Raw genomic sequence first — 11,402 nt, 5'->3', positions numbered from 1 at the left:
CTTCACACTGGACGAACATTTTTCTCTGAAGCGCATGATGAACTACTCATGATAAACACATATTTCTGTTGGAATACGATAATGCATGTGATTGCATTCCATTCTATTCGCACCAGACAGTTCCAGGAAACACCCCCCCCACCCACTCTGTGCCTCCCAGGTACACAGCAAACTCACACTCATCACACATTCTCCTCATTGTGCTGGACGCGGTGGCCGCTCAGGTTTTTACAGGCGACAGGGTGGTGTTTCCTCCCAGCGAGAGAACTCAGAGGAGACCGTGACAACGAAGCAGATCCAGAGCAGCAGACCTCTACTTCATTACTCCTGCACTCTCACTTAAGTTCGGCTGATTAAAACAATAAATAAATCTCTTAGGCAGAACCAAGTGTGGACGAACCGGCACGACAACAGAAGAAAACAAGTGTGAAACCCAAATGGCAACTGCCGCGTCACTACTGAGAAACGATGGTGAGTCTCCTTTTACAATGAAGCACGGCGGTATTTTACTGTATAGAAATGCACTTTGCTTTTTTTTTTTTACAATAAATACAGTAAAAGATGTTGTATTGCGGACAAATTATCATTAACTGTACAGAAATCTGTTTAGTGTGATATCCTGTACAGAAACCTTTGGCCAGTGCGATTTCCTGTACAGAAACTTTTGGTCAGTGTGATTACCTGTGCAGAAACCTTTGGTTATTGGGATTACCTGTACAGAAATCTCTGGCTAGTGTGATTACCTGTACAGAAACTTTAGGTCAGTGTGATTACCTGTGCAGAAACCTTTGGTTAGAAGGATTACCTGTACAGAAACCTTTGGTCAGTGTGATTACCTGTACAGAAATCTCTGGCTAGTGCGATTACCTGTACAGAAATCTCTGGTTAGTGTGATTACCTGTACAGAAATCTCTGGTCAGTGTGATTACCTGTACAGAAATCTCTGGCTAGTGCGATTACCTGTACAGAAACCTTTGGTCAGTGTGATTTCCTGTACGGAAACCTTTGGTCAGTGTGATTACCTGTACAGAAATCTCTGGTTAGTGTGATTACCTGTACAGAAATCTCTGGCTAGTGTGATTACCTGTACAGAAACTTTAGGTCAGTGTGATTACCTGTGCAGAAACCTTTGGTTAGAAGGATTACCTGTACAGAAACCTTTGGTCAGTGTGATTACCTGTACAGAAATCTCTGGTTAGTGTGATTACCTGTACAGAAATCTCTGGTTAGTGCGATTACCTGTACAGAAATCTCTGGTTAGTGTGATTACCTGTACAGAAATCTCTGGTTAGTGTGATTACCTGTACTGAAGTCTACTTGCCCCCAATGTTATTTGCTGACAAACTCCCATGAGCCTTTGATGTAATATTGTGTTCTGCTTTGTCTGTGGAGTAATTGTTCAGGTGTTACCCTTCACATGCTCACCTGTGCCCTTCACCTGTGAGTAATATCAAACCCGTTTAGAATGAATGTAGTCAAGCCGGTTTGGCTTTGATTAGACGTGCAGAGAAGATGGTGTTTACTTTTGCGGAGGACGTTTTGCACGTTGGGAAAACATCACGCAGGAAAAAAGGGCTTGTTTCTACACAGCGATTCTGTGTGTTGCTTTTACATGTTGAGCTCATGTGTTAATGATCTACTTCAGAAGCCGCACCTTAATTAGCACAACGGGAAAAACAGGTCTCTGTGGTTCGGCGCATAACCACTTCCCACAAACATTCCAGTTGCACTCCTGTTTACTTTGAAGTGAAGCAGTTCTGAGTGAAGCTCTAAGAGTCCAGAAAATTTCATGCTCCTCTTACATGATACTTTGCAGGATCCAACTTTTTAGCCTTCACAAATTGTTGGCTAGCAAGTAATCATAGATTCTCAGGCGTGATTTCATGACTACTGTTGTTTTTGTTTTTGTTTTTTTTATTTTGTTTTGGTTATAGAACGTGATGTGCATGGGCAAGTAAGGGGTTGTATGCTGTACAGCCCCTGCTTGCTGAAAAGATCCTTTTGAATTGTGCAGACGTTGTTCACAGATTGTTTTGTATTGTGCAGAAGTTGTTCTCAAATTGGGGGAATTCCTGGACTTTTAAGCAGCATTTGCATTGAATGCATCTGTATGCTTGTAACCAAAAACCCAGTCCTGTGGAATTATCCTATTGTACCTTTGAGAGAGCTTTGGATACCTTCAGTACACATACAACCAAACAAATAAGTCAAATGACCATGAGAAAACATTTCACATTTCTGTGGAGCTAATTTATTATGATGATCAAAAAATATATATTCATCATGGAATATGACGAGGTCATCAAGGAAGGGGTGTGGCCTGAAACGGCTCTGCATACTTACAGTAAACTACAAGGAACAGGGAAGAAAATATCATTGGTTGTTGTAATTCATTGTAATCTTCTTGTTTCTGATTGGTGGGGAAGTACTGTGGGCTGTGCCTAATTTTCTTGACATAGTTCTGTGATCACATCAGTTCTGTAAAGCGTCTTTTTAGGTATTATGCTTTGTGTTTTCTTTTTTAGTTTTTCACCACAAAGCTGAAGTTTCTTCTCTTCCTAAATATGTACAGTGTTCCAATGTTTTATCCCCAAGAGTGAGCACGAGTCTGCATTCCCTAGGTGTTGTTCTTTTCACCGTTTGAAATGTGAGACCACAAATATATTCTCAAATTTGTGATTAGAACTGAACATTCTAATGCTGATGCAACAACCACTTCTGGTTATTGAAAGCCATGAAGCTCTGGAACACTGGCTTCCAAATTCTGAATGAACATTTTTTTTTTAAACTACTCTATAAAAAGGTTAAAAATTACACTTCTTCTCATGTCCTGCCAGGGCCCAGTTCTGACAACATTTCGCAAGCAATGCCAGGCTCTGCTGCAGCTTTTGTTCTGTGGGTGGTTGCAGAACAATAAGCAGCATTTGTCATGAAGGGTGAGGACAAAGGACAAAGATTGCCCCAATATCATAGCCAATTTAGGTAGCTGTTTAGCAGTTTTGTGTTCCAGCATTTATCGCTAAATGGTTCTCGATTCTCTGTTTGCACTCTGCAGAGAGTAAAGAGCTGAGGATTGTTCTGCTGGGAGGAAGATGGGGTGGGAAGAGTTCAGCAGGAAACACCATCCTGGGAGAAGAGAGGTTCGAATCCGGAAGACAAAGAACAGCAAAGAGCGACAACCGGCATGCAACAGTGGCTGGCAGGAAGCTGATCCTGGTTGATACGCCCGGGTGGAAAGGTCATTTATCTCTCAGGGAAACCACAGAGGCGGACAGACGAGAGATCAAGCGAAGTGTGTGCGAGTGCCCTCCCGGACCCCACGTCTTCCTCCTGGTCGTTCCCGTGGATTCAGCCTTCACCGAGGAACACAGGAGATCGCTGGTGGACCACCTGACGCTCCTGGGCGACAAAGTCTGGAGATACTCTATGGTGCTGTTCACCTGCGGTGACTGGCTGAGAGAAAAAAGCATCGAGGAGCACATAGAGACAGAAGGAGATGCTCTGCAATGGCTGACGGATAAATGCAGAAATAGATTCCATATTCTCAACAACAAGAACAGGGAAGATCCCACTCAGGTCTCACAGCTGCTGGACAAGATTGAGGAGATGGTGGCAGAAAACAATGGCGGCCATTTTGAAGTTGATGAAAGCACTCGTCAGATGATGCTGACGAAGAAGACGGAGGTGGAAGCAAAGGCAACGGAAAGGAAGATGCAGACAGACAAACGCAGAGAGGAGCTGAGTAGACTCCTCCAGGGTAAGGTCACTTCCACATGACTCAGATGCAGAGCAAATGGCACCAAAATTACTGCAAATAATAGTTGACTTTATATGTAAATGACTCTAAATATTAGCTTCTCAGAATATGCCCTTTAAAACATTGCCATCAAAAGTTCTTAATCTTGTGCTCTTGTGCCTTCTCTCAGCTGTCTCTACAGTTGTCATTTTTCAGTTTTCTTTCTTTCAGGGGCAAAGCAGCCCACAGAACTCAGGGTGGTTCTGCTGGGGAGCAGAAACGCTGGAAAGAGCGCGACGGGGAACACAATCCTGGGCAGCGAGGAGTTTGACATTAAGAAAGGGACCTCGAAGACTGTGGTGAAACGCGCTAGTGTGGAAGGGACACCCATAACCATAGTCGACACTCCCGGCTGGTGGCAAGGTTTCTCTGTCCGCGACACTACCAAGCAGGGGAAACAGGAACTGACACGCAGTGCGTCTCTGTGTCCGCCGGGACCCCATGTCTTCCTGCTGGTCATCGACACGGATGTGGCCTTCACCGAGAGGCAAAGAGAAGCTGTGGAGGAACACCTTCAGCTCATCAGTGGGCGTGTCTGGAACCGCACCATGATTTTATTCTCCAGAGCTGATTGGCTCGGAGCCAAGTCCATCGAGCAGCACATAGAGGAGGAAGGGAAGGCTCTTCAGTGGCTGGTGGAGAAGTGTGGGAACTGGTACCACGCCCTCGACAACAAGAACAAGGACAACAAGGCTCAGGTGGCAGAGCTGCTGCAGAAGATGAAGGAGATGGTGGCGGGAAATGGCGGGAGCTTCCATGAGGTGGATGGGAGAGCCCTGCAGTCCATCGAGGAGGACAGGAAGGCCGTGGAGGAGAGAGCCAAGTGGAGGATGACAAAAGCCAAGGAACAGAGGAAGAGATTCCAAGGTGAGTTCATTTTCAATGTCATGACCGCACATAGTCAAGGTAAGCGTGGAACGTAGTTGCAGAACTGTAATATGATCTTGAACTTTCATAGCCTGAAAGTAAATTGTAAAGAGCTGACTTTGATGGGTTCTCGCTTAAAAGAACTCAAAGTCCCCTCAGCTGTGGTGGAACTCTATATGGTGGTGAGGATAAGCAATGACTGTCTGTTTCATGTTGATTGACATTGTAGGGACAAACATCCATCTTCCTGAGATGAAGGTGGTCCTGATGGGGCAGAAATCATCGGGGAAGAACGCGGTGGGTACCACCATCCTGGACCGGAATGCGTTCCCCAGCTGCGAAACCGCGTGTTGTGAGATAGAAGAGGGCGTGGTTTTTGGGAGACGGCTCACAGTTGTGAACACCCCAGGCTGGTGGGATAATCTGGCAAGGTGCACCTTGGAGCGGGACAAAGAAATCATGAGGGGACTGTCTCTGTGCCTCCCAGGACCCCATGCTGTCCTCCTGGTCATCCCTGTAGACATGGCCTACACAGAGAGACACAGGAGGGCACTGCAGGACCACCTGTGCTGTCTCGGTGAGGACGTCTGGAGACACACCATCGTGCTGTTCACCTTCGGGGACAGACTGGGAGAGACGAGCGTGGAGCAGCACATAGAGAGGGAGGGCTGGCCCCTCCAGTGGGTGGTGGAGAAATGCGGGAACAGGTACCAGCTCTTCAACAACAAGAACAGGGGCGATGGCGCTCAGGTGGCAGAGCTGCTGGAGAAGATGGAGGAGATGGTGGCGGGAAATGATGGGGAGCAGTTCTCTCCTGACATGAGTCAGGTCTACCGCGAGGTGGAGAACATGCTAAAGAGGAAGGTGGCTGAGGAAATGAAAGTTGCTAGTGAGAATGAAGGAGGAAAAGACTGAAACAATTGAGGAATGAGAGAGAAAAGAACTGAAAGAACAATTTGAGGAGGAATGGAGGAGGAGAGGAAATGAACTCTTTGAGGAGTTTGGAGAGTCTTTAATGGCAACGCTAGAGAAAGACACAGAGAAAAGCAAACTGCCAGCTAAGTTAAAGACCAAACACGCCATTACTCTAAACTGTGAGTACACTGATAGTAAATTGTGTGGAAAATAGTCTTGCTTTCTTCTCTCTTCAAGATTAGCAGGACCCAGAATAAACAAACAAACAAGAAACTCACCTCAACCGCCACTAATGTGTAGCACCCAGACGAGTACAGTAGCCATTTTTGCGCCAGAACAGTAATCACACAACAACAACAAGTTGAGGTGGAGAGAATGATTTAATCAAATTAGAAGTGGGGGGGGGGGGGGGGGGGGCGTAATGTGTGGTACAGCTGCTGACAAAGCTGTCTGCCATGAGAACGAGGCAACAACCTGAAATTAATTTATAAATGAAGTTACATTGTGTGCTACTACATACAGTTAGTCCCTTAAAGGAATATCAGGACAAGCTGACAAATTGAAATGTAAATGCATTAATGTTGTGTTTTACAGCAAAGGAAAGAAAAATTTTGATGGAACAAAGAAAGAATGAGGAGATGAAGAAGGTGGTCGAAGATGTGATGACAAAACTGAGCAAAAGGAGTGGGCAGGATGAGCAGCCCGTCCAGATGAAGACAAGTCGAGACAACTACCCGCGAAAACGTGAGTCAATCCGTTCATCAGCGTTTCCAACTGCATGGTCTACCTGTAGCTCATCAGCTGTGTTAGGCCTCCATCTGCCTAGTCTACCTGTAGCTCATCAGCTGTGTTAGGCCTCCATCTGCCTAGTCTACCTGTAGCTCATCAGCTGTGTTAGGCCTCCATCTGCATGGTCTACCTGTATCTCATCAGCTGTGTTTGGCCTCCACCTGCATGGTCTACCTGTATCTGGGGCAGAGTGCTGGCGGAATGTTAGAACTGGGATTGATATATTCACTGCCGTAACATTCCAAGTCTGTCTCATTGTGGGCATCAGCAGGTTATTTCAGTTAGGTGCACAGTAATCCTGTGGAAACGCATGTATGTGCTGTGCTGACCGAACCTGTTGCTGTGTGATTGGACAGTGAGCGAAGGGATGGTCTCTCAGAGTCGAGGCTGGATGAGGAACAGCCTTGAGTTTGGTCCACCCAGCAGTAAGTGATGCTTCTGAAACATCTGCCATCTGTACACACATTAGCAGTCGTTTTTGGTAAAGTTGCGTACATTCACATTATAGTTTTGCAGAAACGCATGTGTAGCTGCCAGTCATAACCAAGCCTGTGGCTGTGTGATTTCACAGTGAGTGAAGGGATGGATTCTCAGAATAGCAGCTCGAACCTGGGTTTCCGGAGGAGAAACAGCCTTGAGTTTGAACCACCCAGCAGTAAGTGATGCATCTGAAACATCCCCCATCTGCACACACATCAGCCTACATATACAATATTCCACATACGGTACATACATTCCGTATAGCCCACTAATATTCCATAGAGCCTACTTATATTCTTCTGTGTGTTTCTTTGTTCTACATCTGACAGAGTTTACGTTCAATAATTTCAGCCCAAAACAGGTTTTATTCTGGGTACATCCCGCACCAGGGATCTACACCTAACGTAAAAATCAGGCTAATGATATCAAAATGTTTTCATTCTGGCAAACAGAAATCACACGTTTCAGACACATGCCCTCATCAGTGAACATGTTACTCACACACACACACAAACATACACACACACACACACACACACACACATACACACACAAACACATACGCACACACATACAAGCACACACACATACACACGTACTCACACACACACACAGTACATTTGATTAGGGAGGAACTTCCAAAAATAGGTCACAGTTTAAAAAATTACTTAGTAAAAAAATCAAGGGTCACTGTAGACCTTATTGAGAGTCATTGAAACGTTTCACTAGTTCCAAAATCCTGAATACACACTGAATATCCTATTTTTGGTGAAGTTGTGCACATTCACATTATAGTTTTGCAGACACGGATGCGCAGCTGTCAGTCATAACTGAGCCTGTTGCTGTGTGGTTTGACAGTAGGTGGCAGCACTGAGCAGATGTGGACAGAGAGCACTACAGGCCCGCAGGTCGCCCTGAGGAAGAGACGCCAGTCTTGGTCGCCCTCCACCTTCTCAACCGCCTCGACTGGACAAGATTCAGGAATTACTTCCCACTTAGGTTCCCTTCGGTCCTTAACCATCTCGGAGTACCCGGCCGAGAGCGACGCAGCACTTCCTCCCGGCACAGGAAGCCGGTAGCAGATGTAGGGAGGCAGTTTGGAAATTCTTTACCATCTCACCAAGAAGGCTGGACCTTCTACAGCACAGTGTCCCCATCACTACGTTTGGACAGTGGGTTTCCTGCATTATTCAGTGTGTAGACTGCCCCCTGCTGGCTGAATCACCAGCAGCAGGGGTGCACTGTAAACAGGGGCACCGTCAGGGATTTTGGGTCCCATGAAAAGATCACGCATTGGGCCCCACCCCCCCAGGCCACACCATCCCTGCACAATTGTTTGAGGGCCCCATTCAGTCAGGGCCCTTAGAATTCATAACTTCACCCCTTCATATGGGGCCCCTGGCTGTGAGCAGGCAGAGATCTCTCATCCTCAGGCCAACCAAGCCCAGCCTCTCTGTGCTTCATCTATCTGCCAGTCCCCATGCCAACCAAGCCCAGCCTCTCTGTGCTTCAGCTGTCTGCCAGTCCCCAGGCCAACCAAGCCCAGCCTCTCTGTGCTTCAGCTGTCTGCCAGTCCCCATGCCAACCAAGCCCAGCCTCTCTGTGCTTCAGCTGTCTGCCAGTCCCCATGCCAACCAAGCCCAGCCTCTCTGTGCTTCAGCTGTCTGCCAGTCCCCAGGCCAACCAAGCCCAGCCTCTCTGTGCTTCAGCTGTCTGCCAGTCCCCATGCCAACCAAGCCCAGCCTCTCTGTGCTTCAGCTATCTGCCAGTCCCCATGCCAACCAAGCCCAGCCTCTCTGTGCTTCAGCTATCTGCCAGTCCCCATGCCAACCAAGCCCAGTCTCTCCTCTGTGTGCTTCAGCTATCTGCCAATCCCCATGCCAACCAAGCCCAGCCTCTCTGGGGTTCAGCTGTCTGCCAGTCCCCATGCCAACCAAGCCCAGCCTCTCTGGGCTTCAGCTGTCTGCCAGTCCCCATGCCAACCAAGCCCAGCATCTGTGTGCTTCAGCTATCTGCCAGTCCCCATGCCAACCAAGCCCAGCCTCTGTGTGCTTCAGCTATCTGCCAGTCCCCATGCCAACCAAGCCCAGCCTCTGTGTGCTTCAGCTATCTGCCAGTCCCCATGCCAACCAAGCCCAGCCTCTCTGGGCTTCAGCTGTCTGCCAGTCCCCATGCCAACCAAGCCCAGCCTCTCTGGGCTTCAGCTGTCTGCCAGTCCCCAGGCCAACCAAGCCCAGCCTCTCTGTGCTTCATCCATCTGCCAGTCCCCACGCCAACCAAGCCCAGCCTCTCTGTGCTTCAGCTGTCTGCCAGTCCCCATGCGAACCAAGCCCAGCCTCTCTGTGCTTCAGCTGTCTGCCAGTCCCCATGCCAACCAAGCCCAGCCTCTCTGTGCTTCAGCTGTCTGCCAGTCCCCAGGCCAACCAAGCCCACCCTCTCTGTGCTTCAGCTGTCTGCCAGTAGGGGGCCAAAGAGTCACATGACCACTGGCCTTTCTGCCATTATATCTGCTCCTGTCACTGACTGTCACTGTCGTTTCCAGAGCGCTTTAACCAACTGGAATATGGTACATGTTCACACGACTTTTAATTGTTTATTTGTCATTTTTATTATCACTTTTGAAATGACATTTTATTCATTTTCAAAGAACATACAAACAACACAGAGCATGACAGCACACAAAGAATAACAGCACATAGTAATCATTAGATTAACTGTGGAAGAAAGAGACATAAAATACACCTGATGGACATGGCCTTGCATTCACATTGAGTGTTACGGTACATCATTTGGTGTTGGTCTACACCTCAACAGCAGGTGTGTATGCTCTACAGGTAAATTGGTCTACGATGGGTTTCCATAGGAAGGGCCTTAAATATGACCCGGTACCACTGTGTCACAGTCATGGGCTGGTCCCTGATCCACTGGGCAGAATGCAGTGTCTGGCTAGAAGTAAAAGCGTTTCTATCAATTTAGTGTATATTGTCCAGCTGTCAATGAAAAGCCTAGTTCTGTAGCCCAAAATGTGTTTATTTTTATGGGATATGTATTAATATTGTTATCAATCGGTGGACCTATATTATAAGATTAAATCCATAAACAGTGATTGTGATGGATATATTTCTGGCAATGAATGTTCATGAATGTGCTGATTATATGAAATACATTATACAGTAAACCCATTCAATGTCATTGCTGATATATATGAGGCTTGTATGTGCTAGGGCTGGAGAGGAACAGGGGGTGGTGGGTGAGTGAGGTTTTAAGATTGTATTGTAAAATGAACTGTATGTGTTTAGCTGCATACAAAATAAAACAAAATTTAAAAATTAAAAAATGTATTGATTCAATCCAGACCAGAGTCCTGTTAAAGTCTCCTGTTAAGACATGAAGAAACAGGTTTGACAAGGTGATAAACTATGTGTTTTCTGTTTGTCATGTGTTTTAATGTCTTTTATATGCCACTTCTAGCCAAAGACACATCTCCACCTGTGTGGATTATAAAGTATAAAGTAAAAAAAACTGGATAGATGAGCTGAGTGAATGTGGTCTTGATTTGTATTTAAATCAGGAGTGTCCAGCTCTGTTTCTGGAGATCCTGTCAGTTTTCACTTCCAACCCTAACAAAGCACGTCTCATTCAACAGCTAGAGATATTCATGAGCTGCTAATTAGTAGAATATATTATGGAACATTTTATTTTTAGAGAAGAATAGCAGAATAGCTTAACTCTTGGAGTGCTCAGATCCAGGCTTGATGCAGTGCTGGAAGCTCCCTAGTTTGCAGGTAAATGATCAGACTGGAGGAGCTGAATGTCTGATCATGAACAATTCTCATGTCCTTATTCTTATGTTCTTCACAAATTCAGCAGTAGCATTCAAAATACAACTTTTAATAAATATGATCAAATTGCATTAAATATGGGAGGGAAAAAATGAAGTATATTTTAAATGTTTAAAAGACAGTCTATTAAAGGACGAGATATAAAGAGAAAAGAAAAATCTAATGGAGCATCTCATATATTCCTATATTTATATTTATATAAATATATATATAATTTATATCTCAGTTCTTTCACTTCTGACCGATTCCATCTCTGGACCCAGTCCTGACCAATCCCATTTCAGAACACCAGCCCTAACCAATCACATCTCAGGATCCCAGCCCTGATCAATCCCATCTCAGGACCCCAGCCCTGACCAATCACATCTCAGGACTCCAGCTCTGACCACTCCCATCTCAGGTCCAAAATCCTGTCCAATCAGAGCATGTCATCTCTGGTCTCCATGGCAATCAGTGCCTGGAAACCCTCCCAAAGCTACTCCTGACTTGGAAGGAACTTTAAGAAATTGTGAAATGTCTGAATTCAGAGATGAGCAGCTGCAGATGATCACTTTTATTAATCAATTCCCCTCTGTTTTTACAGCATTATTACATTATTACAGTTTTTCTCGATTGCTAACACACTAAAACTGGTTCTTTTAGCAAAAACTCCCAAATTATTACTTCAGTTCTCAGAGGACCAACACATCTCTCAAAACTATGAACACTTTTCA

General features: G+C 45.9%; 2 protein-coding genes across 3 annotated transcripts; both read left to right on the top strand.

Annotated features, from left to right (window-relative positions):
- Positions 1 to 165: 165 nt before the first annotated feature.
- LOC135254176 (GTPase IMAP family member 8-like) lies at positions 166 to 5,578 on the top strand. Its single transcript, XM_064334157.1, has 4 exons — positions 166 to 471; positions 3,056 to 3,757; positions 3,968 to 4,663; positions 4,893 to 5,578. The coding sequence occupies exons 1-4, from the start codon at positions 438 to 440 to the stop codon at positions 5,576 to 5,578; spliced, it is 2,118 nt and encodes a 705-aa protein (XP_064190227.1). The 5' UTR covers positions 166 to 437.
- A 26-nt stretch (positions 5,579 to 5,604) lies between these two features.
- LOC135254242 (uncharacterized) lies at positions 5,605 to 10,184 on the top strand. Of its 2 annotated transcripts, XM_064334400.1 has the most exons (5): positions 5,605 to 5,757; positions 6,173 to 6,322; positions 6,724 to 6,792; positions 6,939 to 7,022; positions 7,706 to 10,184. In XM_064334400.1, the coding sequence occupies exons 1-5, from the start codon at positions 5,679 to 5,681 to the stop codon at positions 7,924 to 7,926; spliced, it is 603 nt and encodes a 200-aa protein (XP_064190470.1). In that variant the 5' UTR covers positions 5,605 to 5,678; the 3' UTR covers positions 7,927 to 10,184. The 2 variants fall into 2 exon arrangements, with proteins under 2 accessions (XP_064190470.1, XP_064190471.1); XM_064334401.1 differs by lacking the exon at positions 6,939 to 7,022.
- Positions 10,185 to 11,402: the final 1,218 nt, after the last annotated feature.

Source organism: Anguilla rostrata, chromosome 4 (assembly GCF_018555375.3).
Source record: "Anguilla rostrata isolate EN2019 chromosome 4, ASM1855537v3, whole genome shotgun sequence".
NCBI lineage: Eukaryota > Metazoa > Chordata > Actinopteri > Anguilliformes > Anguillidae > Anguilla > Anguilla rostrata.
This window is presented reverse-complemented; position numbering and strand designations above follow the sequence as displayed.

What these genes read in the sequence shown, in the direction of transcription:
- LOC135254176 (XM_064334157.1), top strand. Translation starts at nt 438, where the DNA reads ATGGCAACTGCCGCGTCACTACTGAGAAACGATG. An exon ending in GTCACTACTGAGAAACGATG is followed by an intron (nt 472 to 3,055) that starts GTGAGTCTCCTT and finishes TGCACTCTGCAG; the next exon opens with AGAGTAAAGAGCTGAGGATT. An exon ending in GCTGAGTAGACTCCTCCAGG is followed by an intron (nt 3,758 to 3,967) that starts GTAAGGTCACTT and finishes TCTTTCTTTCAG; the next exon opens with GGGCAAAGCAGCCCACAGAA.
- LOC135254242 (XM_064334400.1), top strand. Translation starts at nt 5,679, where the DNA reads ATGGCAACGCTAGAGAAAGACACAGAGAAAAGCAAACTGCCAGCTAAG. An exon ending in ACACGCCATTACTCTAAACT is followed by an intron (nt 5,758 to 6,172) that starts GTGAGTACACTG and finishes TGTGTTTTACAG; the next exon opens with CAAAGGAAAGAAAAATTTTG. An exon ending in TGAGTTTGGTCCACCCAGCA is followed by an intron (nt 6,793 to 6,938) that starts GTAAGTGATGCT and finishes GTGATTTCACAG; the next exon opens with TGAGTGAAGGGATGGATTCT.